General features: G+C 44.0%; 1 protein-coding gene across 2 annotated transcripts; it reads left to right on the top strand.

The window, feature by feature from the left end:
- Positions 1-9: 9 nt before the first annotated feature.
- On the top strand, positions 10-20283 carry fnbp4 (formin binding protein 4). Of its 2 annotated transcripts, XM_055922293.1 has the most exons (17): positions 10-278; positions 846-926; positions 2528-2646; positions 8343-8523; positions 8654-8804; positions 10448-10541; positions 10664-10990; positions 11199-11394; positions 12660-12769; positions 12908-13012; positions 13296-13429; positions 14402-14559; positions 14911-15182; positions 15481-15607; positions 15853-16037; positions 18612-18769; positions 19210-20283. In XM_055922293.1, the coding sequence occupies exons 1-17, from the start codon at positions 164-166 to the stop codon at positions 19301-19303; spliced, it is 2607 nt and encodes an 868-aa protein (XP_055778268.1). In that variant the 5' UTR covers positions 10-163; the 3' UTR covers positions 19304-20283. The 2 variants fall into 2 exon arrangements, with proteins under 2 accessions (XP_055778268.1, XP_055778269.1); XM_055922294.1 differs by lacking the exons at positions 10-278; positions 846-926 and adding an exon at positions 8121-8220 and having other exon boundaries at positions 2558-2646.
- Positions 20284-22125: the final 1842 nt, after the last annotated feature.

The following is a 22125-nucleotide window of genomic DNA, read 5'->3' as shown; positions in this document are numbered from 1 at the left end:
ACAGCATTAGAACTTTTGTACAAATACCCTCCCTTTGACACCGGATGTGTTGTGGATAGTTTCTATTTTTTATTTCCAACGGTACAAACAGCAACGCCTTTGGCTCGGTGGGCTAGTGCATAGACGCTGCAACCATATACCTCAGTGGGACCAGAGACCAGCGATGGGAAAGAAAACTCGCACAGGAACAGGAGGACGCAGAACAATACTGCAGCTTTTCCCACCTCGAAGCGGGGCCGTTTGTGGAAGAGAAGACTCTTTAGGTTCAGCATCCGAAGGTAAAAACACGATGACCATATCATATTTTATGTTTTGGTTTTCGTTCCGTGGATGATTCGTTCAAAATCGGGCCCATTTTTCGCTGATCACACATTGTAGAAGCTAGCTAACTGGCCTAGCCGGTGACGTAGCCTAGCTAGGTTGTCTAGTCAGTCGTTCAAAATGTAACGTTATGTTCCGGAAATGAATGCATTGTTTTACTTGTTCACTATATTTAAATAACTAGAAGAATACAGAAGAAATATAGGCAACACTATAGATTGTGGGGTGTTTCGCGGTTTCTAATGTGTTAAATAGCTAGGTAGCCTAGCCAGCTAACGTGAATATGTTAAGCTAACATATTGCGCAAATAGCGATTTGTTGTCGCGTGCGGCCTGTTGTCTGATTTGGTGACAAACCACTTAACACAAACTAGCACGATGACAAGTTATACAATTAGCTATGCCTATCAATGGTAGCTGGACTTGCTCTATTGAGCCCTCTGCTCAATCCAGACCACATATCTAGTTAGCTAAATAATCCATTATTCAGCCATTTTAACAATTGCAATTATGCGTGTTTTGCAGACGAGCAGGAGGGTAACGGGGATGAATACAGTTTTCCAAGAGAAGTAACCACAGAAATGAGGATGCCCGTTAAGGCCACAGGTAAGATACAGTGCCTAAAGAAAGTATTCCCATCCCTTGACTTGTTCCACGTTTTGTTACAGCCGGAATGTAAAATGGGTAAAATTGAGATTTTGTCACTGGCCTACACACAATACCACATAATGTCAACGTTTGTTTAACAAGTAACAGCATAAGTTGCATGGAATCACTGTGTGCAATAAGTGTTTATCATGGTTTTTGAATGACTACTTCATCTCTGTACCCCACACATACAATTATCTGTAAGTTCCCTCAGTCGAGCAATGAATTTCAAACAGATTCAATCACCAAGACCATGGAGGTTTTCCAATGCCTTGTGCTGATCACCTTTTGGTAGATGGGTTAAAATAAAAATCTGACATTGAAGATAATTTTGAGCATGGTGACATTTTATTAATTACACTTTGGTTGGTGTATCTATACACCCAGTCACTACAAAGATACAGGCGTCCTTCCTAACTCAGTTTACCGGAGAGGAAGGAAATGGCTCATGGATTTCACAATGAATTAAATGGTGACTGAATATAAAATATTTAGTTTAATGGATGTGATAAAACTGAGGATGGGTCAACATTGTAGTTAATCCACAATACTAACCTAAATGAAAGTGGAAGGAAGCATGTACAGAATACATATATTTCTAAACATGCATCCTATTTGCAATAAGGCACTAAAGTTATACTGCAAAAAAAATTGCAAAAAACTTTATATCCTGAATACAATGTTTGGGTCAAATCCAACACATCACGGTGTACCACTCTTCATATTTTCAAGCATGGTGTCAATGTCATGTTATGGGTATGCTTGTCACCGGCAAGGACTAGAGTTTTTAGGATTTAAAAAAAAAACGGAATAGAGCTAAGCACAGGAAAAAATCATAGAGAACCTGGTTGTCTGCTTTCCAATTCACCTTTCAGCAGGACAATAACCTGAAACACAAGAAATCTACACTGCAGTTCCTTACCAAGATTACATTGAATGTTCCTGCTGTGCCTAATTACAGTTTTGACTTAAATCTGCTTGAAAATCTGTCAAGACTTGAATGGCTGTCTAGCAAAGATCAACAATCAACTTGACAGAGCTTGAAGATTTTTATAAACAATGGGTGAACTTTATACAATCCAGGTGTGCAAAGCTCTTAGACTAACTCCCAAAAGACTCACAGCAATAATTGCTGTCAAAGGTGATTCTACAAGGTATTGACTCAGGGGTGTGAATGCTTACATAGACTTATGTATTTCATTTCCCCAAAATTTGCCAAAATGATTACATTTCACTGTCGTGTGGTGGTGGGGGGGGGGTTATTTAATCGATTTTGAATTCGGGTTGTAACACAATATGTAATAAGTTAAGGGGTATGAATACTTTCTGAAGGCACTCTATGCCATATTGGTGTGTGTGTCCTGGCACATCTATCTCTACTTGTGTGAATTTGGTTCAAACCCAGGTCACCTGCCAGACAACTGTTGTCCTGCTGAGCTCAAGCCTATGCATTAGCTGGAGGAGGTAACACAAGATGTCTTCAGGGCTGTTTACTAATCGCGTGCACAAGCATAGTTGTCTATGTACATTACCTGACCAGTGACTGCGTTTCTCCTCAGAGGGTCTTTCCCTCTTGGGGGCCTATGAGGACAGTGATGAAGAAGAGGATGCCGACCCACAGCCTCCCACTGTCAGGACCCAACACCAGTCTGCAGATATACTCGCCAACTTCATGGCCGTGAGTATATCAATACTCTATTTCTGTTAGGGCTGCCCCCGACCCCACATTTGTTTTGGGTCGACCGTAGTCTGTTCTTTCAACCAAACGCAATTTTTTAAAAACATTTTTGTCTCCATATAGAGACACAGCCTATGTTTTAATAAATCAACTAAACTAATCAAAAAAATAAACGTCCCTTTTTCAGAACTGTCTTTCAAGGATCATTTGTAAAAATCCAAATAACTTCACAGATCTTCATTGTAAAGGGTTTAAACAATGCTTCCCATGCTTGTTCAATGAACCATAAACAATTAACGGTCGTTAATACACTAACAGCTTACAGACTGAGGCAATTAAGGTCACAGTTATGAAAACTTAAGACACTAAAGAGACCTTTCTACTGACTCTGAAAAACACCAAAAGAAAGATGCCCAGGGTCCCTGCTCATCTGCGTGAACGTCCCTTAGGCATGCTGCAAGGAGGCATGAGGACTGCAGATGTGGCCAGGGCAATAAATTGCAATGTCTGTACGGTGAGATGCTTAAGACAGCGAGACAGGACGTACAGCTGATCGTCCTTGCAGTGGCAGACCACATGTAACAACACCTGCACAGGATTTGTACATCCGAACATCAGACCTGCGGGACAGGTATAGGATGGCAAAAACTGCCTGAGTTACACCAGGAACGCACAATCCCTCCATCAGTGCTCAGACTGTCCGCAATAGGCTGAGAGTGGTTGGACTCAGGGCTTGTAGGCCTGTTGTAAGGCAGGTCCTCACCAGACATCACCGGCAGCAATGTTGCCTATGGGCACAAACCCACCGTCGCTGGACCAGACAGGACTGGCAAAAAGTGCTTTTCACTGACTAGTCGTGGTTTTGTCTCACCAGAGGTGATGGTCGCGTTTGCATTTATAGTCGAAGGAATGAGCGTTACACCGAGGCCTGTACTCTGGAGTGGGATAGATTTGGAGGTAGAGTCCCGTCATGGTCTGGGGCAGTGTGTCACAGCATTGGACTGAGCTTGTTGTCATTGCAGGCAATCTAAATGCTGTGTGTTACAGGGAAGACATCCTCCTCCCTCATGTGGTCATCCTGACATGACCCTCCAGCATGACAATGCCACCAGCCGTACAGCTCGTTCTGTGCTTTATTTCCTGCAAGGCAGGAATGTCAGTGTTCGGCCATGGCCAGCGAAGAGCCCGGGTCTCAATCCCATTGAGCACGTCTGGGACCTGTTGTATCGGAGGGCTAGGGGAATTACTATCTTGTCTCATCGCTACAACTCCCGTACGGGCTCGGGAGAGACGAAGGTCGAAAGACGTGCGTCCTCCGAACCACAACCCAACCAGCCGCACTGCTTAACACAGCGCGCCTCCAACCCGGAAGCCAGCCGCACCAATGTGTCGCACCAACCGTGCACCTGGCTACCTTGGTTAGCGCGCACTGCGCCCGGCCCGCCGCAGGAGTCGCTAGTACGCAATGAGACAAGGATACCCCTACCGGCCAGACCCTCCCTAACCCGGACGACGCTAGGCCAATTGTGCGTCGCCCCACGGGCCTCCCGGCTGCGACAGAGGCTGGGCGCGAACCCAGAGTCTCTGGTGGAACAGCTAGCGCTGCGATGCAGTGCCCTAGACCACTGCGCCACCCGGGAGGCCACTCTCAGTTAAGTTTGCTGAAAATAAATGCTGTTGACAGTCAGAGGACGTTTCTTTATTTGCTGAGTTTATATGCACCAAGCTTGTCTGTTTTTAAGGGCACTGTTTGAAATAATTAATACACACATGACTCAAGGTAGACAGATAAAGATGACCAGAACCTGTTCCTTACCCTCCTCCTGCTGGCCTTTGCTGATTCTGCCATTACGCTCCTGAAGTTGCCTGTAATATGCTACACCTGTGGTTTGCAACCTTTCTCCTGTAGAGTGCCAATTTACAATTTCTACCAATCTAGCTGCCACTTCTGTTTTTTCATATACACACTTTTGTTAACATGTTTTTTTTTTATATATATTTGTTTTTTTCCTATGAATCATATTGGAGGTTTGTTCATTTTCGTTCAATCACATTCGTCCCTCTACTCTGCCTGTCTGCATCAAACTTGAAACATTGTATCAACTGGGACTGGCCGACAGCTCATGCTTAAACGTTGTATTAACTATTCTGGGACCTCAGTTTCCTTCGTCAGTGAGCTCCAGACACTGCTGTATTTGCGCAAGGGATAAAAAATTAATCAGATATACAGTAACAGTCAAAGGTTTAGACACCTACTCATAATTTTTTTACTGTTTTCTACATTTGTAGAATAATACGGAAGACATCAAAACTATGAAGTAACACATGGAATCATGTAGTAACTAAAAAAGTGTTAAACAAATCAAAATAGTTTTGAGATTCTTCAAAGTAGCCACCCTTTGCCTTGACAGCTTTGCACACTCATGGTATTCTCTCAACCAGCTTCATGAGGAATGCACCTTTTGGCTGCTTTTCCTTCACTCTGTGGTCCAACTCATCCCAAACCATCTCAATTGAGTTGAGGTCAGGTTATTGTGGAGGCCAGGTTCTGATGCAGCATTCGTCACTCTCCTTGGTCAAATAGCCATTGTCCTGTTGGAAAAACAAATCATAGTCCCACTAAGCGCAAACCAGATGGGATGGCGTATCAATGCAGAATGCTGTGGTAGCCATGTTGGTTAAGTGTTCTAAATAAATCACTGACAGTGCCACCAGCAAAACACCACCACCTCCATGCTTCATGGTGGGAACCACACATGCGGCTACTCTGCGTCTCACAAAGACACAGCATTTGGAACCTAAAATGTCATTTTGACTCATCAGACCAAAGGACACATTTCCACCGGTCTAATGTCCATTGCTTGTGTTTCTTGGCCCAAGCAAGTCTCTTCTTATTGGTGTCCTTTAGTAGTGGTTTCTTTGCAGCAATTTTACGACAAAGACTTGATTTCATGCAGTTTCCTCTGAGCAGTTGATGTTTGTTACTTGAACTCTGAAGCATTTATTTGGGGGCTGGTAACTCTAATGAACTTATCCTCTGCAGCAGACGTAACTCTGGGTCTTTTCCTGTTGCGGTCCTCATGACATCCAGTTTCATCATAGCGCTTGATGGTTTTTGCGACTGCACTTGAAGAAACTTTCAAGTTCTTGACTTTTTCGTGTTGACTGACCATGTCAAAGTAATTATGGACTGTTGTTTCTCTTTGCTTATTTGAGCTGTTCTTGCCATAATATGGACTTGGTCTTTTACCAAATAGGGCGATCATCTATATACCCCCATACCTTGTCACAACTGATTGGCTCAAACGCATTAAGAAGGAAAGAAATTCCACAAATTAGCATTTAACAAGGCACACCTGTTAATTGAAATGCATTCCAGGTGACTACCCCATGAAGCTGTTTGAGAGAATGCCAAGAGTATGCAAAGCTGTCAAGGCAAAGGGTGGCTACTTTGAAGAATCTCATAAAATATATTTTGATTTAACACTTGGTTTCTACATAATTCCATATGTGTAATTTCATAGTTTTGATGTCTACGCTGTTATTCTACAATGTAGTAAAAATAAAGAAAAACCCTGAAATGAGTAGGTGTGTTCAAACTTTTGACTGGTACTCTATATCAAAATTATTAACGCAACATGTTAAGTATTGGTTTCATAAGCTGAAATGAAATGTTCTATACGCACAAAGCTTATTTCTCTCAAATTTTGTGCGCACATCTTTTTACATCTCTGTTAATGAGAATATCTCCTTTGCCAAGATAATTAATCCACATGACAGATATGGCATATCAAGAAGTTGATTAAACAGTGTGATCATTAAACAGTTGCACCTTGTACTGGGGACAATAAGGCAACTCTAAAATGTGAAGTTTTGCCACAGATGTTTTGACGGAGTGTGCAATTGGCATGCTGACTGCAGGAATGTCTACTGCAGTTGTTGGCAAATGTTGGTTAATATCTCTTAGCCAGCAGGATACCACCCTGCATCCCACTGCTGGCTTGCTTCTGAAGCTAAGTAGGGTTGGTCCTGGTCTGTCTGTAGATGGGAGTTTAATGATGCTGTTGTTTAATGATGCTGCTGGAAATGGTTTTGGAGGGCCAGTAGGAGGTGCTCTTTCCTCTGGTCTAAAAGAATATCCCAAAGCCCCAGGGCAGTGATTGGGGACATTGCCCTGTGTAGGGTGCTGCCTTTCGGATGGGATGTTAAATGGGTGTCCTAACTCTCTGTGGTCATTGAAGATCCCATGGCACTTATCGTAGGGGTGTTAACCCCGGTGTCCTGGCTAAATTCCCAATCTGGCCCTCATACCATTACATTTGGCTCATTCATCGTTGTAACTATTCTCCCCCCAACTTATCAGGTCAAATATGAAATGAATAAAAAATACCATAACCACGCTAGCCCAGGACATCTGTATCCGGCTTCACCTGCGGGATCGTCTGCGACCCGGACAGCTGATGAAACTGAGTATTTCTGTCTGCAATAAAGCACTTTTTGTCAGGGGAAAAACTCATTATTATTATTGACTGTGCCTAGCTCCACAGTGGGTGGACCTGGCTCCCAAGTGGGTGGGCCCATGTCCGCCCATGCCCAGTGACGGGAAATCCATAGATCAGGGCCTAATGAATTTATTTCCTTATGAACTGCAACTCAGTGAAATTGTTGTATATTGCATTTTATATTTTTGTTCAGTAATAATTACATTTCCACTTGATCAGAGCATGATATTTTTCCATTTTTTACCGAGGTTCAGTGGCTATCGAAAGGGAGAGCGCTGGAAAGACTATTCTCAATGGATGTAAAAGCACTTAGTTTGCTTAATGTTTTGAGGTGAAGAGATTACTTTGAGAAGTTCCACGGGTCATTAGTGGTTGTGAGTTAAGGCAATCAGACATCCCCAAATGGGCATATTTATACATTTGTCCACAGGCCGTGTAGCCTAGGCCTACTGTTCCTTACTCAACATTGACAGGAGTGCTCCAAACAATACAATAACTACATTGACCACTTAAATTATACTGAAACTTGTTTCTCACTAGTGTAGTGTAGGTTGTGAGCTCTGCACACAACTTGTCCACTCCGACAATGAGAATGGTAAAGGACGATAATGTATTAAATTGATTAACATAAATTAGTGTAAACAGATTAGAAATTATGGGAATTAACTGTAAATGTACTACTGGTGATATAGGTAAAAGTGAATGATACAATTCACACAATTAAGTTATGAAAATTTAATGCGCATGAGTTGGCGAGAGTGCGTTCTGGAGAGAGACGCGCCTTGTGCAAGCCACGCTTCCCTTCTTGACTCAGCATTTTAAAATTATACCTAAGACACGTTATCTTCACACATACTGTAGGCCTAAGGAATATTCTCTCAAACGGTGTCTGGTTCAAGGCAGTAGCCATTTATGGAAAACAATGCAATTTCACTTTTTGTCCTTTTTTATCAACTTGCTTGGCATGCCAAGGCTAATTCCCTCGCGGCACGCGTGCCTTACGTTGCTGATGCCTGTCTAGAGTGATGTGCCATCCCCGCAGCCTTCGCAATGGATTAGTCTACTGATTCAGGTGCGAATCAGACGCTATACAAGTGATTGCCACGTGTTGGCCTTTATTTCCCTGATTTGTTAATGTCATTAGGCAAGTTTTATCCTTTTAACAAACTAATTTAACTGTGCCCCCCCCAATAGGAAATTGACGCAATCACTACACAGCCGGGCTCAGAGGAGCCCACAGGGGATCTGTCGGCCCCAGCCCCCACCCCACCACGTCCGGAACCCAAAGCCCAGCAACATGCCTCTGAGATGGGGACAGAGCCGGAGAGTACTGGGGCGGACTTCCAGTATGATACCCATACTTCACTCGCTGGAGGTGACCGGTTTTATTGTATTTCATACATTTGTGCAGAACTTACCTGAAGTTCAGTTGGACACATTGTTTATGACAAGTGTGCGGTTCTGCTGATCTAGAGTTCCTTCCTTATTTGTTTCCTGTCCACCAGTGGGAGGATTGGAGATGGGGGACTGGCAGGAGGTGTGGGATGACAACACAGGTTGTTACTACTACTGGAACACTCAGACCAACGAAGTGGCCTGGCAGCTGCCTTATTACCTTGCCCACCAGGTGCAGGGCCTGCAGCAGTACACAGACAGGTGAGATGTTAATTACTACCTGGTAGAGGTCGACCGATTTTATGATTCAACGCCGATACCGATTTTATTGGACGACCAAAAAAGCCGATACCAATTATTCGGCCTATTATTTTTTGTAATAAATGACGTTTACAACAATACTGAATGAACAAGGAACACTTAACTTAATATAATACATAAGTAACATCTATTTAGTCTCAAATAAATAATGAAATGTGTTCAATTTGGTTTAAATAATGCAAAAACAGTGTTGGATAAGTAAAAGTGCAATATGTGCCATGTAAAAAAGGTAACATTTAAGTTCCTTGCTCAGAATGAGAACATATGAAAGCTGGTGGTTCCTTTTAACATGAGTCTTCAATATTCCCAGTTAAGTTTTAGGTTGTATTTATTATAGGACTATTTCTCTCTACCATTTGTATTTCATTTGCCTTTGACTATTGGATGTTCTTATAGGCACTTTAGTATTGCCAGCCAAATCTCGGGAGTTGATAGGCTTGAAAGGCTTGAACAGCGCTGTGCATCTCAGCATTGCTAAGAGCTGCTGTTTGAATGAATGCTTACGAGCTTGCTGCTGACTGAGCGGTGGTAGGCAGACTGCCCTATCAAATCATATACTTAATTATAATATAATAAACGCACAGAAATATGATCAAATCATTAATATGGTCAAGTCCGGAAACTATAGTTTCGAAAACGAAATGTTTATTCTTTCAGTGAAATACGGAATAGTTCCGTATTTTATTGAACGGGTGGCAACCCTAAGTCTAAATATTACTGTTACATTGCACAACCTTCAATGTTGTAAAGTAATTATGTAAAATTCAGGCAAATTAATTACGGTCTTTTGTTAGGAATAAATGGCCTTTCAACAGTTCGCAACGATCCAGGCGGCCCAAACTGCTGCATATACCCTGACTCTGCTTGCACTGAACGCAAGAGAAGTGACACAATTTACCTAGTTAATATTGTCTGCTATCATGAATTTCTTAACTTCATGCAGGTTTTTTTTAAAATATACTTGTGTATTGATTTTAAGAAAGGCTTTGATGTTTATGGTTAGGTACTTTATTGCAACTATTGTGCTTTTTTTCACAAATGTGCTTTTGTTAAATCGTCAAGTTGAAGTAGGATGTGATTCGATGATAAATGAACAGGCACCGCATTGATTACATGCAAGCTAGTTAACCTAGTAATATCATCAGCCATGTGTAGTTGACTAGTGATTATGTTTAGATAGGTTTAATGCTAGTTAGCAACTTACCTTGGCTCCTTGCAGCCACAAGGTCCTTTTGATGCTGCACTCGCGTAACAGGTGGTCAGCCTGCCACGCAGTCTCCTCGTGGATTGCAATGTAATCGGCCATAATTGGCATCCAACAAGGCAGATTTAACGATTTATGAAACTTGAAATTGGCCCTAATTAATCGGCCATGCCGATTTTTAATTGGTCGACCTCTACTACCTAGCCCACCAGGTGCAGGGCCTGCAGCAGTACGCAGACAGCTGAGGTGTTAGTGGATGGTACAACATAATATAGAAATGTTAGTCATACAAGTGGATTTGTATGCTACAGCATGACTCTGAAATGTGTTTTTATTCTTAGAAAACAAGTTAAATCTAAAACTGTTTCATCCCCTGTAGCTCAACAGTCAATGGCGATGGAGCTACACAGAGTGCAGGTTGCTATGATGAACAACACTCCACTGTTAGTGCCCTAACATCCAAGACAAAAATGGTGAGTTATTTGACTGCTTTTGTGCTCAGTGATTCAGTGTGAATCCCCCAAAAGTACTTGACTGCCCATTTGCTGGCAAAAGTGTGTCCGTGTATGTCTAACTTTGAGTGTCTCTTTGACAGGAGGTGATGGAGAGTGTGGTGGCCCTTACCAGTGAGGAAGAGGAGCGTCATGGTGTGGCCGCCTCCCTCCTCGGCCCCCTCATCCCTCCGGAGGTGAAAGAAGCGGAGGAGAAGTGGAGGAAAAGGCTGGTGGGAGGGCTGGAGGAGAGGGAGAACAGCTTGGAGGATAGCCTCCCAGGGTCCCCCGCTCCTCCACTGAATGAGCCAGACACCCCCACACACCCCCTGAGGGACCAACGCAGCAGGAACCAGTCTGAGGAGGACTCTGATGCAGAGGAGACAGAAGAGGACACCATGGAGCTGGAGCTGGCTCTGGACAGGAAAAAGGTCAGCTTATGTTTTATTCATCCTTTATTTAACCAGGGATGTTGCATGTACATCTCTTTCAAGGGAGTTTATATATTGTAACTCTTTTGAAAAGGTCACAAATGTTGACAATTTAACACGTGCAGAACTAGTGTGTACGGTTGGGAGTTATCCTTTACAACGAATCCAACATGAGTATCTTTCCTCTTTTTGTCCCTCTGCCCCCTAGGCTGAGCTGCGGGCGTTGGAAGAGGGCGATTGCAGTGTGGGGGGCTCCAGCCCCTGTTCTGAGGCCAGTCAGGAGGCCGCCGCCGGGCCTCATAGCCTGCTTCCGAAAAAGGCCATGTGGAAGACGGCTTTCCTCAGAGCAGCCAGCCCCGACTCAAACAGCAGGGACTCAGATACACGGGAAGATCCAGACACAGGTGAGTGTCTGGAGAACTGTTAGGATGCGATCCAGTCCAGATACAGAAACTCTGGGCAGATTACATTATTATATTGTTCTGATGTGGTTCATCCTGGGATGTAAACTCTTCTCTAGGACCAGGGCTGGACATCCACTTTTTTACCCACTAGTCTTTTGAACAAGTAGGACTTAAGCTCAAGTCACTTGGTCTGTAACACCATAGTCCAAAAAGGTAACTGAAAATTGCTGTATGTTGCAAGGAACCACTTCACAAAATAACATTATTACTGGTATTGACAATGGAAGGCTGCTGGTCTGATATCATGTATTACATCTCCTGCCTTTGTGGCCTTGAGCAAGCAATTTACCCCCCCCCCCCCAACAAAGTAAGATACTGCACTGATGGGCTACTGTATAAAACACATGTGGTCCGTCAACCCTCCATCTGGAGAGCTACTGGGTGTGCAGGCTTTTCATCCAACCCTGCTCAAACACCAGCGGCGGCTTATCTAGGTCCTGTTGAGCAGCTGATTTTATTTTTACTCTTTTTACAATGTGGTATGTTTAAGCAAGACTGGCTCAAAAGCCTGACACATTACAATTACATCCAACTACGGTACTTAGTTTGTCTTCATAAAATAATTCCCTCATTCAGTGAACCTGGAATAAAATGGCTAAGATGGGTGAGGTAGCTCACCCATCTCAGTGTTCAGAGGAGTTCTTGACAGCATAGGAGTTAATTTCTCAGAATTACATATGCCAATATTGAGACTGTTTTACAACTGGAGTATGCAGCATTGGTTTTATTGCTGAACCAAAATGGATTAAAACTGGGCAAATAACTCACTAGCAATTATCAACAAATGTGCAAACGCGGCTCGCTTTGATCTCAAAAGAAAGACTGCTCATGCCTGTCAATGCAGGCCTACAATTATTATAGTCCAACACGCTCTGCAGAGATTGGTAGGGCAGAGAGCAGAACATCGCATCCGGAGGACACTTTGGTCTAAATCTGATCCAATGTTGGTCGGAGTAGCCTAATTGTTTTTGATATCATGACTTTTGTATGATCTTTTTTACTTGTCCATTCAGACAACGGATCTGTAATCTGCTTGTTTGTAAAAAAAAAAATATATATATATATTTTTTTTACTTGCCCCTTGCAAGCGGACAGCGTTAATGTCGAGCCCTGAGGACTTAAGATCTGATATGCTGCCCAGACCAACTCTGTCATACACATGTAGGGTTAGCCTTAATACTAGTCCTCTTATGCATGTTTTGCAGCACATTGCAAAGTCCCAGAGAAGGACGGGGAAGAGGAGGACAAGGAAACTGGGGACAAAATGGTTACTAATGTGCCACCAAAGGAGGAAGTCGAAACTCCAGAGCTCAAGGTACTGAAATTTTATCAACTCTCGCACCAATTTAACTCTTTGTAGTAGGGTCTCGGCATGAGAACCGTGTGCCTAGTCATGAGTGATTTTTAAAATAACTGGTGGCTAACTAATTAATAAAATGTTTTGAATGTTCAGTTTCAGATCGGTGAACTTGCCAACACCTTAACCAGCAAGATGGAGTTTTTGGGGATCAACAAGAAAACTATCTCCAACTTCCAGCTTCTTCTGTTACAGACTGAGGTAGGAGGACCATACTCTGTCATAGTTTACCTACAATGACAGCCTATATCTTCAGGTCCAGATTATATTCTCTTGGCCTTTAAACTGCATTAGTTGGCTAGCTGCATGACTCAATGATGGGAACTTTCACAGACCTTTACTGAATGACTGATTGCAAGTTATTGTTCTGATGGGAGGTGTTTTTTATTTTTTTATTAATTTGATCACCATCCTCATTTTAGAAAACAAGGTGCATCTCTAACAGTCACACCTCCCCCCCCTCTTTTCCCTTCCTTTCTGTCAGACGCGGATCGCTGACTGGCGGGAGGGGGCTCTGAACGGGATCTATCTCCGCCGCAGGCTGCAGGAAGCCGCCGAGCACATAAAACATTACGAACTTAACGCCGCCCCTAAAGGCTGGTCGTGCCACTGGGACAGGTACGCGCTCCTTACCTTTTAACATCTTTAATCACCCCCCCCCCCCAGCCCCTGTGACAACGACCCCCTCAGAGCTGGGGTCGCCACCTTTTTAACCTGATATGGGGGAGATCCTAACCAATCTGTGGATTACATGAAATGGAGACACTGTGATGCAATGCTGGCACTCTGCACTGCCAGTTAAGGGAGCAGCCTGATCCCCCAACACTACCACCAGAGACAGGACAACCTGTCCTGTCCAACCATAGCCCAGACTCTGGCTCTTGTATTTTGGGGGGGAGCTCTGTAGACTGCTTTGGGGGTCCACTTAGTGGAACAGGGGTACGGTAGCTAGGAAGGTGGTTGTGCGCGAGAGCTTTGCACTTTACAGGACTACAGCCCCAGAATGCATTGCTGGGCGACAGTGACCCCCCCCCCCCGGAAACGAGGAGTGTCACAAACCGTTTCAGTTAAAGCGAAGACGGAGCGTTGACGAGGACCCAGCAGGTCAGACCAACTCTATTTCATATGTTTCCTGTTTTTATTCCTTGATTGACTGAAAATTGATAGATATTTCTGATGTAAAAAAAAAAACATGTATAAAGTGTTTAGTTTCTTTGCATTTGGTTGTTGAGTTGACGATGAAGATGCCTATATCTCTGGCATACATGTTTGGGGGGCAAAAGGTTGTTTGTATGTTGTCATGACAAATATTATGTGATCATCTGAACCCTGCTTTGATCGACTTTACAGGACCCAAGCTGTTTGTTTTGGTTTGTTAATTTGGTTTTGAGAGCGTTAAGGTGGGTTCCCCATCAATCCAATCCGGCCCTTCTCCTGGATGGCTAACCTGGCTGTCCAGCCCAACATTCCCCCTCTGTGGCAGTCCCATCTCCCTACACCCCCCCCCCCTGCCCAAAGTATACAGCGACTCAGCCAGTTATGAGGCCAGCTGTTGAGACTGTCTTGTATCTCTGTTCTCCCTCCTTCTAGAGAGCAGAGGAGGTATTTCTATACCAATGACCGCACCAGTGCCTCCCAGTGGGACTTCCCAGCAGAGGAAGACGTGGAAGAAGTAGAAAATACCAAGACATCCATAGATGGGGACCCCAAACCCCCGCCCGTACCCACTGGTGGGCTTGCAGTCGCAGGTCAGTCCCCAAGACCCTTCACTGTCCTCTTAGGCCCATAACAGCCACCGTATCTACAGGTCCAGATGAATCTCTTAGCCTTGAACCACACTAGTTGGCTAGTTGCATGACTCTCAATGAACTTTCACGGACCTGTACTGAATGACTGTGATTGCAAAACAAATCTGAAGGGAGATGGACAACTTAGCACATTTGGCTTTCAGCAGCTAACTAGCAAGTCTTGAGCTATGGAATCTGCCACGGTCATATGTTACTAACTAGTCAATATTTGGTTAACCTTACTCCTCCCCTCTGACAAAGAAAGGGTACACAATTAACCCCAGCTTTTATACATTTTCTATCATATTGCAGGAGCTTCAGTCTTCACACCCATCGTCCCCCCTCAGCCTGGCCTTCCCTCCTATTGGTCTGTGCCTCAGCCCCCACTTCCCCCTGACCAGCCCCCTCCCCCTGCCGACTCTCCCCCGCCTCCCCCTCCACCCCCAGAGTCACCTCCCCCTCTCCCCCCTCCTCCTCTGGAGGATGATGGAGAGATAGAGGAGGTAGAGATGGAGGATGATGATAGTGAGCCTCCAGCACCTGGAACAGAGCCGCCACTCCCCCCAGGGGTTGTTGGCATGAAGGTATGTGACCATTCTACTAATCCAGACCTCAAATGTCATCTAGTAGTCTTGTGAATAGACTAAGAACACTTTTTAGATGACAGCCTAGTCCAGCAGTTGCCAAGTGCCAGTCAGTGGGCCTGCTGTTTTTTGTTAACTTAACTCTAAATGATAACTTTCACAGACCAGTACTGAATGAATGTGATTGCAACCCCCAAAACATCTGATCGGAGTTGTGCAAAACAAGCATTTCGTTGTACATTAGCATAAGATGGGCTTTTACTGTAAGCTTACCTTTTTCAGTATTTTCTCTCCTCAGGTTGTGGAGTCTACAGCCTCGCTGGGTAAGAGTCAGAAACGCAAGGCTTCAGGATCAGGTCAGCTGACCAAGGCTGTAACCATTGGCAGCAGTGCCATTCTCTACACACAGACCATCGCCACAGCAGGTAAAAAGCAATGATGTCGTCATCCTGCTGGTTTTCATGTTACTCTTGAAGTAGCAGGACTCTCAATGATGAGAACTTTCACAGACCTCTACTGAATTACTGTGATTGTGAAGTATTTTTCTGGTGGGAGATGTAAGACACTAGTGTCTCACAATATAGGTGTTTAGACATCACATGGTTTGCAATTAAACTGTGTAGGGCTTGTATCAAATAGTTGACTTTTGTGTTCTGTCCTGTGATGTCAGGAGCTGACTACTGGGGTGTGTCTGCGGTAGCTACACCTCCACTGCCTTCTGAAACCGTGGCCCCACCTCTCCCACCTCCCCCTACCCGCCCCCCGCTACCCCCCACTCAGGCCCCCTCTGCCCTGGACCCCACAGGGTTTAAAACACTGCTAACAGACAAGACCAAGAAACTAAAGAAGGATAAGGTGGGTGTCTTTGATTTTCATATCCAATTAGTGATGTGACAAAAAATGCTTGACGTTTTATACATTTAAAAAAAAAAATAAATTATCGTCATGATGCGAATTCACAATCCAGATATGGTTCTGCGTCTAACCGCTAGGTGACAATGCAGTTCAATCTACTGCAGTCCTGGCTACCTACCTACCGGTCGTCACGAGTAGCCACAGTCATAAAGCCCACCTACTTCTACAATTTCCTATTTTCATAAATTCTTACAATCTAGGCAATTTTGACTTTATGGCTGTAGTAACTTGTGGAAAGCCTACCTTGTGGCGCTCACCTTACTGCTGTTTTCCACCCACTCAGCAACAATGGTATTAATGCCATTTTAGATTCTCGTGTGCCTCTCTTCCATTTTTTTTAGTACGTACTTCATGTCCCACTTCTCATCAATGTGATGGCTCATTTCAATAACATGACGGCATGTTAATGGATGGCCAACAATCTGTCAGCGCCACGTATGGTCTTTGAGAGCTTGCAGAGAACAGTCAAGCTCTCAAAGACCATACGTGGCGTTGTATTTTTATCATGCTCAGGACCTATTAATTGTGGTTGTGATAACTTCACTGCGACGTTGTACAAAAAAGGGGGTGGTTTCAGTTATGATTTTTATTTTGGACGTTATTGATCCCAAATTAGTTTAAATGTCACACCCCTATATACAATAAAGCCCAGCCGTGAGCTGCCCAGTAACGTGAGCCTACCAGACGAGCTAAATGCCTTTTTATGCTCGCATCGAGGCAAGCAACACTGAAGCATGCATGAGAGCACCAGCTGTTTCGGACGACTGTGATCATGCTCTCCGTAGCCGATGTGAGCAAGACCTTTTTAAGCAGGTCAGCATTCACAAGGCTGCAGGGCCAGATGGATTACCAGGACATGTTCTCGGAGCATGCGCAGACCAAATGGCAAGTGTCTTCACTTACATTGTCAACCTCTCCCTGTCTGAGTCTGTAATACCTACATGTTTCAAGCAGACCACCATAGTCCCTGTGCCCAAGAAATTGACAGTAACCTGCCTAAATGACTACTGCCCCATAGCACTCATGTCGGTAGCCATGAAGTGCTTAGAAAGGCTGGTCATGGTTCACATCAACACCATCGTCCCGGAAACCCTAGACCCGCTCCAATTCGCATACCGCCCCAACAGATCCACAGATGATAAAATCTCAATCGCACTCCAGACTGCCATTTCCCACTTGGACAAAAGGAACACCTATGTGAGAGTGCTATTCATTGACTACAGCTCAGCATTCAACACCATAGTTCCCACAAAGCTCATCACTAAGCGAAGGACAATACACCTCCCTCTGCAACTGGATCCTGGACTTTCTGATGGGCCACCCCCAGGTGGTTAGGGTAGGCAACAACACATCTGCCACGCTGATCCTCAACACAGGGGCCCCTCAGGGGTGCGTGTACAGTCCCCTACTGTACTCCCTGTCCACCCACATGCGTGGCCAAGCAGGAACTCCAACACCATCATTACGTTTGCTGACGACACCGGTGGTAGGCCTGATCATCGAGTATGATGAGACAGCCTATGGAGGATGTCAGAGACCTGGCAGTGTGGTGCCAGGACCACAACCTCTCCTTCAACGTGAGCAAGACAAAGGAGATGATCGTGGACTACAGGAAAAGGGGGGCCGAACACACCCCCATTCTCATCGATGGGGCTGTAGTGGCGCAGGTTGAGAGCTTCAAGTTCCCTGGTGTCCACCAACGAACTCTCATGGTCCAAACACACCAAGAAAGAATGCCTTTTTCCCCTCAGGAGACTGAAAAGATTTGGCATGGGTCCCCAGATCCTCAAAGTTCTACAGCTGCACCATCGAGAGCATCCTGAACGGTTACATTACCGCTTGGTTTGGCAACTGCTCAGCATCCGATCGTAGGGCGCTACAGAGGGTAGTGTGTACGGCCCAGTACATTACTGGGGCCAAGCTTCTTGCCATCAAGGACCTATATACTAGGGCAGGTCAGAGGAAGGCCCAAAAAATTGTCAGACTGTTCTCTTTGCTATTGCATGGCAAGTGTTACCGGAGCGCCAAGTCTAGGTCCAAAAGGCTCCTTAACAGCTTCTTAACCCCCCCCCCCCTCCCTCTTGTTTTTACACTGCTGTTACTCGCTGTTTATTTTCTATGCATAGTCACTTTAACCCCTACCTACATGTACAAATTACCTCGACTAACATGTACCCCACACATTGACTTGGTACCGGTACCCCCTGTCTTTTTATTTTTTACTTAAGAAAATATTTACTAAATAAACTTAACTGCATTGTTGGTTAAGGGCTTGTAAGTAAGAATTTCACCAAGGTCTACACCTGATGTATTTGGCGCATGTGACTAACAATTGATCTGTTCTATGCATTGAGGAGAAAGGATTGTAAAAGATCAGCAGTCTAATTTGATGTATATATAAAAATATATATATATTTATATATTTTGCAGCATCTCCTAGTAGAATCAAATCACTGATGGCATTAAATGACAATCCCCCACTCTCTCCGTTATTCCCCTGGTTGCTGTGTCCAGTCGAAGAAGAGCAAGACGAAGATGCCGTCCCTGGTAAAGAAGTGGCAGAGCATCCAGAAAGAGCTGGACGAGGAGGAGCAGGCTAGTTCTAGCGACGAGGACAGGGACCAGCTCAACAAGAGGAGCATTGAGGAGTGGAAACAGCAGCAGTTACTCACGTAAGAGCCCCCCAAATTTTTATAAGTTGTAAATTTCTTGGGCCTTATTAAGAATCGCACAGTGGCTTGCTGATCTGGGATCAGGTCCCTGTCCATGTATCTTATTCATAATGATCTAAAAGGCTGATCCTACATCAGCACTCCTACTCTGAGACACTTGATGCATACAGCCTCTGATTTAAAAATGTTTTTTTATTTTTTATTTTTATGTAGAAGTCTGTTTGATCTAGTCCAGCAGTGGTTACTGTTCCTTAGTGTACCTGCTGTTTTTGTTGACATGCCTCTCAACGAGGAGGACTTTCACAAACCTGAGCTGAATTACTGTGATTGCACACTATTTTTGTGTTGGGAGACATGCATTAGGTTTTTATATTTTAACTTGTAATGCACATGTTTTTGGTGAAAGGCAGTAAGAAATAGATTTATCTGTTGGATTGCAGGGGTAAAGCTGGAAAGAACGCAAACTTTGAGGCTTTACCTGATGACTGGCGAGAGAGGATGTTGAAGAAGAGGAAGATGATGAAGAGCACGTAACACACACTCCCCTCCCCGCCTACACACTCCTCCTAAACCTGACTCCAAATGTTGGATAAGAATGAGAGGACTGACTGTGCACTTGACTCTCACTGTCATTTTGAAACAGGTTTTGAAAAGCCCCTCGTATCTTCGTCTGTGAATACATTGGATGGGCTTGAATGTTTTTATTTTATTTTCTTGGCTGTAAAACCCACTAGTGTTTTTATATGGTTACCTGGACTCTCCTACCAAACTTCCCCCTCTACCTGTTTAAAGCATAAATGCCGTTTTCTGTGAAACGTTTGGCACTAAGAATGCTGGAGTTTCTAAATCTTTGTTTGTAATGGAGATCAACTCTTTGTTTTGACCTCCCCATCTTCCTCTTGCCCATTTTAATAAACTATCAATTAATAACATCTTCCTAATAACTGCTGTTTCTCTGAGTAATCCACTGTTCCATTTTATTAGAGGGCGGATGGAAATGCAATGCGCTGTCTTTTCTAATGCTTCAACTATAGTAATTGACAGTACTTTTAGTTTATTCATGGTATGTCCTGAACATACCCTTTCATCAGGTTTTCTTATCTGACTTCAGATGAGAGTTTTAAGTGATGTATAAAAGTGAATTAACACATGGCCCTATAGTGGAACCTCTAAATTGCAACACTTCTCTGCAGTTTTTCAATTTAAGCCAGTAGGTGAGTATGCAACCAGTACCCATCCCACTCTCTTTTCTCCTTGTCAAAAGCTAACAAATTCATGATGACACTCTAATAATACAAAATGTGCCAATTTATTATATATCCTAATTGCAAAAATATATTTTATAATTCAGAGGTCTTGTGCTGAAAACCATCAAGACTAGTTTGGTGGCAAGGGGAATGTCTTTTTTTGGTGGGGGGGTGCAGTTTTTCAGCTGTGTGAATTGCTTAGGCCTATGTCCTAGTAAAACACTGGCAACAATTTTGTATTCAAGTTATTAAACTTTTTTTGTGGAACTTTAATTGTCAGCTCATTAATTTGACAGTGCCATCATGGGTGTCTTCATTGACTGTTCACCTTTGAGGACTGAATTATGAGTAACCACAGAGTCAGTTGGGGGGGATGGATCATGGCTAGAAGGGATGCAGCAAATGTCAGTGACATCAAATTTTGCATGTTTGAGTCTTGCCTGAGAATCTTTGCTAACCCATAACCTGATTCTCCTAACCTGCGTAAGTTCTAACCTCTTTTGACATTGGGCTTGTATGACGCAGCTGACAGTGCGGGGGACTGCCGACTGACTGATCAACAAATCACCTTGCATCATAAATAACGACACTGAACAAAAATCTAAACGCAGCGTGTAGTGTTGGTCCCATGTTAAATGAGCTGAAATAATGTCCCATATGCACAAAATGCTTATTTCTCAAATTTTGTGTAAAGAAAAATGTTTTACATCCCTGTTAGCGAGCATTTCTCCTTTGCCAAGGAATGTCCACCAAAGCTATTGCCAGATAATTAATTAATATCTCTACTATAAGCTACCTCCAATGTCATTTTAGAGAATTTGGCAGTATGTCCAACTGGCCTCAACTGCAGACTACGTGTATGGCATCATTGTGGGCGAGCAGTTTGCTGACAACGAACACAAATGCATTTTATTGATGGCAATTTGAATGCACAGAGATACCGTGACAAGTTCCTGAGGCCCATTTGTTGTGCCATTTATCTGCCGACATCACCATGTTTCAGCAACGATGGCGACGTGGTTGTGCACAAGATTGCAGTGGAGGAGTTAGCTGTTTAGGGTTGTATTGCACAAAGTGAGTTAATTCATGGCTGCAAGAGAGACCCTCCAGAGGGAATGAGATCCCAAGCCCAACTAATTGCCTACAGGACGTCTACAAACGTCCTGCACGGTGTTGGGCTGTAAGCACAACCCCCACCTGTGGACGTCGGGCCCTCATACCACCCTCATGGACTCTGTTTCTGACCGTTTGAGCAGACACATGCACATTTGTGGCCTGCTGGAGGTCATTTTGCAGGGCTCTGGCAGTGCACCTCCTTGCACAAAGGCGGAGGTAGCGGTCCTGCTGCTGGGTTGTTGCCCTCGTACGGCCTCCTCCACGTCTCCTGATGTACTGGCCTGTCTCCTGGTAGCGCCTCCATGCTCTGGACACTACGCTGACAGACACAGCACACCTTTTTGCCACAGCTCGCATTGATGTGCCATCCTGGATGAACTGCACTACCTGAGCCACTTGTGTGGGTTGTAGACTCCGTCTCATGCTACCACTAGAGTGAGAGCACCGCCAGCATTCAAAAGTGACCAAAACATCAGCCAGGAAGCATAGGAACTGAGAAGTGGTCTGTGGTCACCACCTGCAGAATCACTCCTGTTTTGGGGGGTGTCTTGCTAATTTCCTATAATTTCCACCTTTTGTCTATTCCATTTGCACAACAGCATGTGAAATTTATTGTCAATCAGTGTTGCTTCCTAAGTGGACAGTTTGATTTCACAGAAGTGTGATTGACTTGGAGTTACATTGTGTTTAAGTGTTCCCTTTATTTTTTTGAGCAGTGTATATTTTTTTACTGTTCCTCTTTAATTACTTATTACGTATCTTATTCTTACTTATTCTTATCCATATTTTTTGAAACTTCACGGTTAGGGGCTCGTAAGTAAGCATTTCACTGTAAGGTCTACACCTGTCGTATTTGGTGCATGTGACTAATAAAATTTGATTTGATTTTGAATTACCTTTAATATACATTATGAACTGGTGGCGAAGCTTTGACCTCTGATGGTAAGCACAATCATGCGGACTCTTCCCCTGGCTACAACTATAAGCAATCAA

The sequence above is a fragment of the Salvelinus fontinalis genome, chromosome 5 (genome assembly GCF_029448725.1).
Source record: "Salvelinus fontinalis isolate EN_2023a chromosome 5, ASM2944872v1, whole genome shotgun sequence".
Lineage (NCBI taxonomy): Eukaryota > Metazoa > Chordata > Actinopteri > Salmoniformes > Salmonidae > Salvelinus > Salvelinus fontinalis.
Note: the sequence above shows the minus strand (reverse complement) of the source record. Positions and strands in the feature narration are given on the sequence as shown.

Bases quoted from the DNA above. Each gene is read 5' to 3' on its own strand.
- fnbp4 (XM_055922293.1), top strand. From the start codon at position 164: ATGGGAAAGAAAACTCGCACAGGAACAGGAGGACGCAGAACAATACTG. The intron at 10,991-11,198 runs GTCAGCTTATGT...TCTGCCCCCTAG, and splicing joins TGGCTCTGGACAGGAAAAAG to GCTGAGCTGCGGGCGTTGGA. The intron at 13,430-14,401 runs GTACGCGCTCCT...CCCTCCTTCTAG, and splicing joins TGGTCGTGCCACTGGGACAG to AGAGCAGAGGAGGTATTTCT.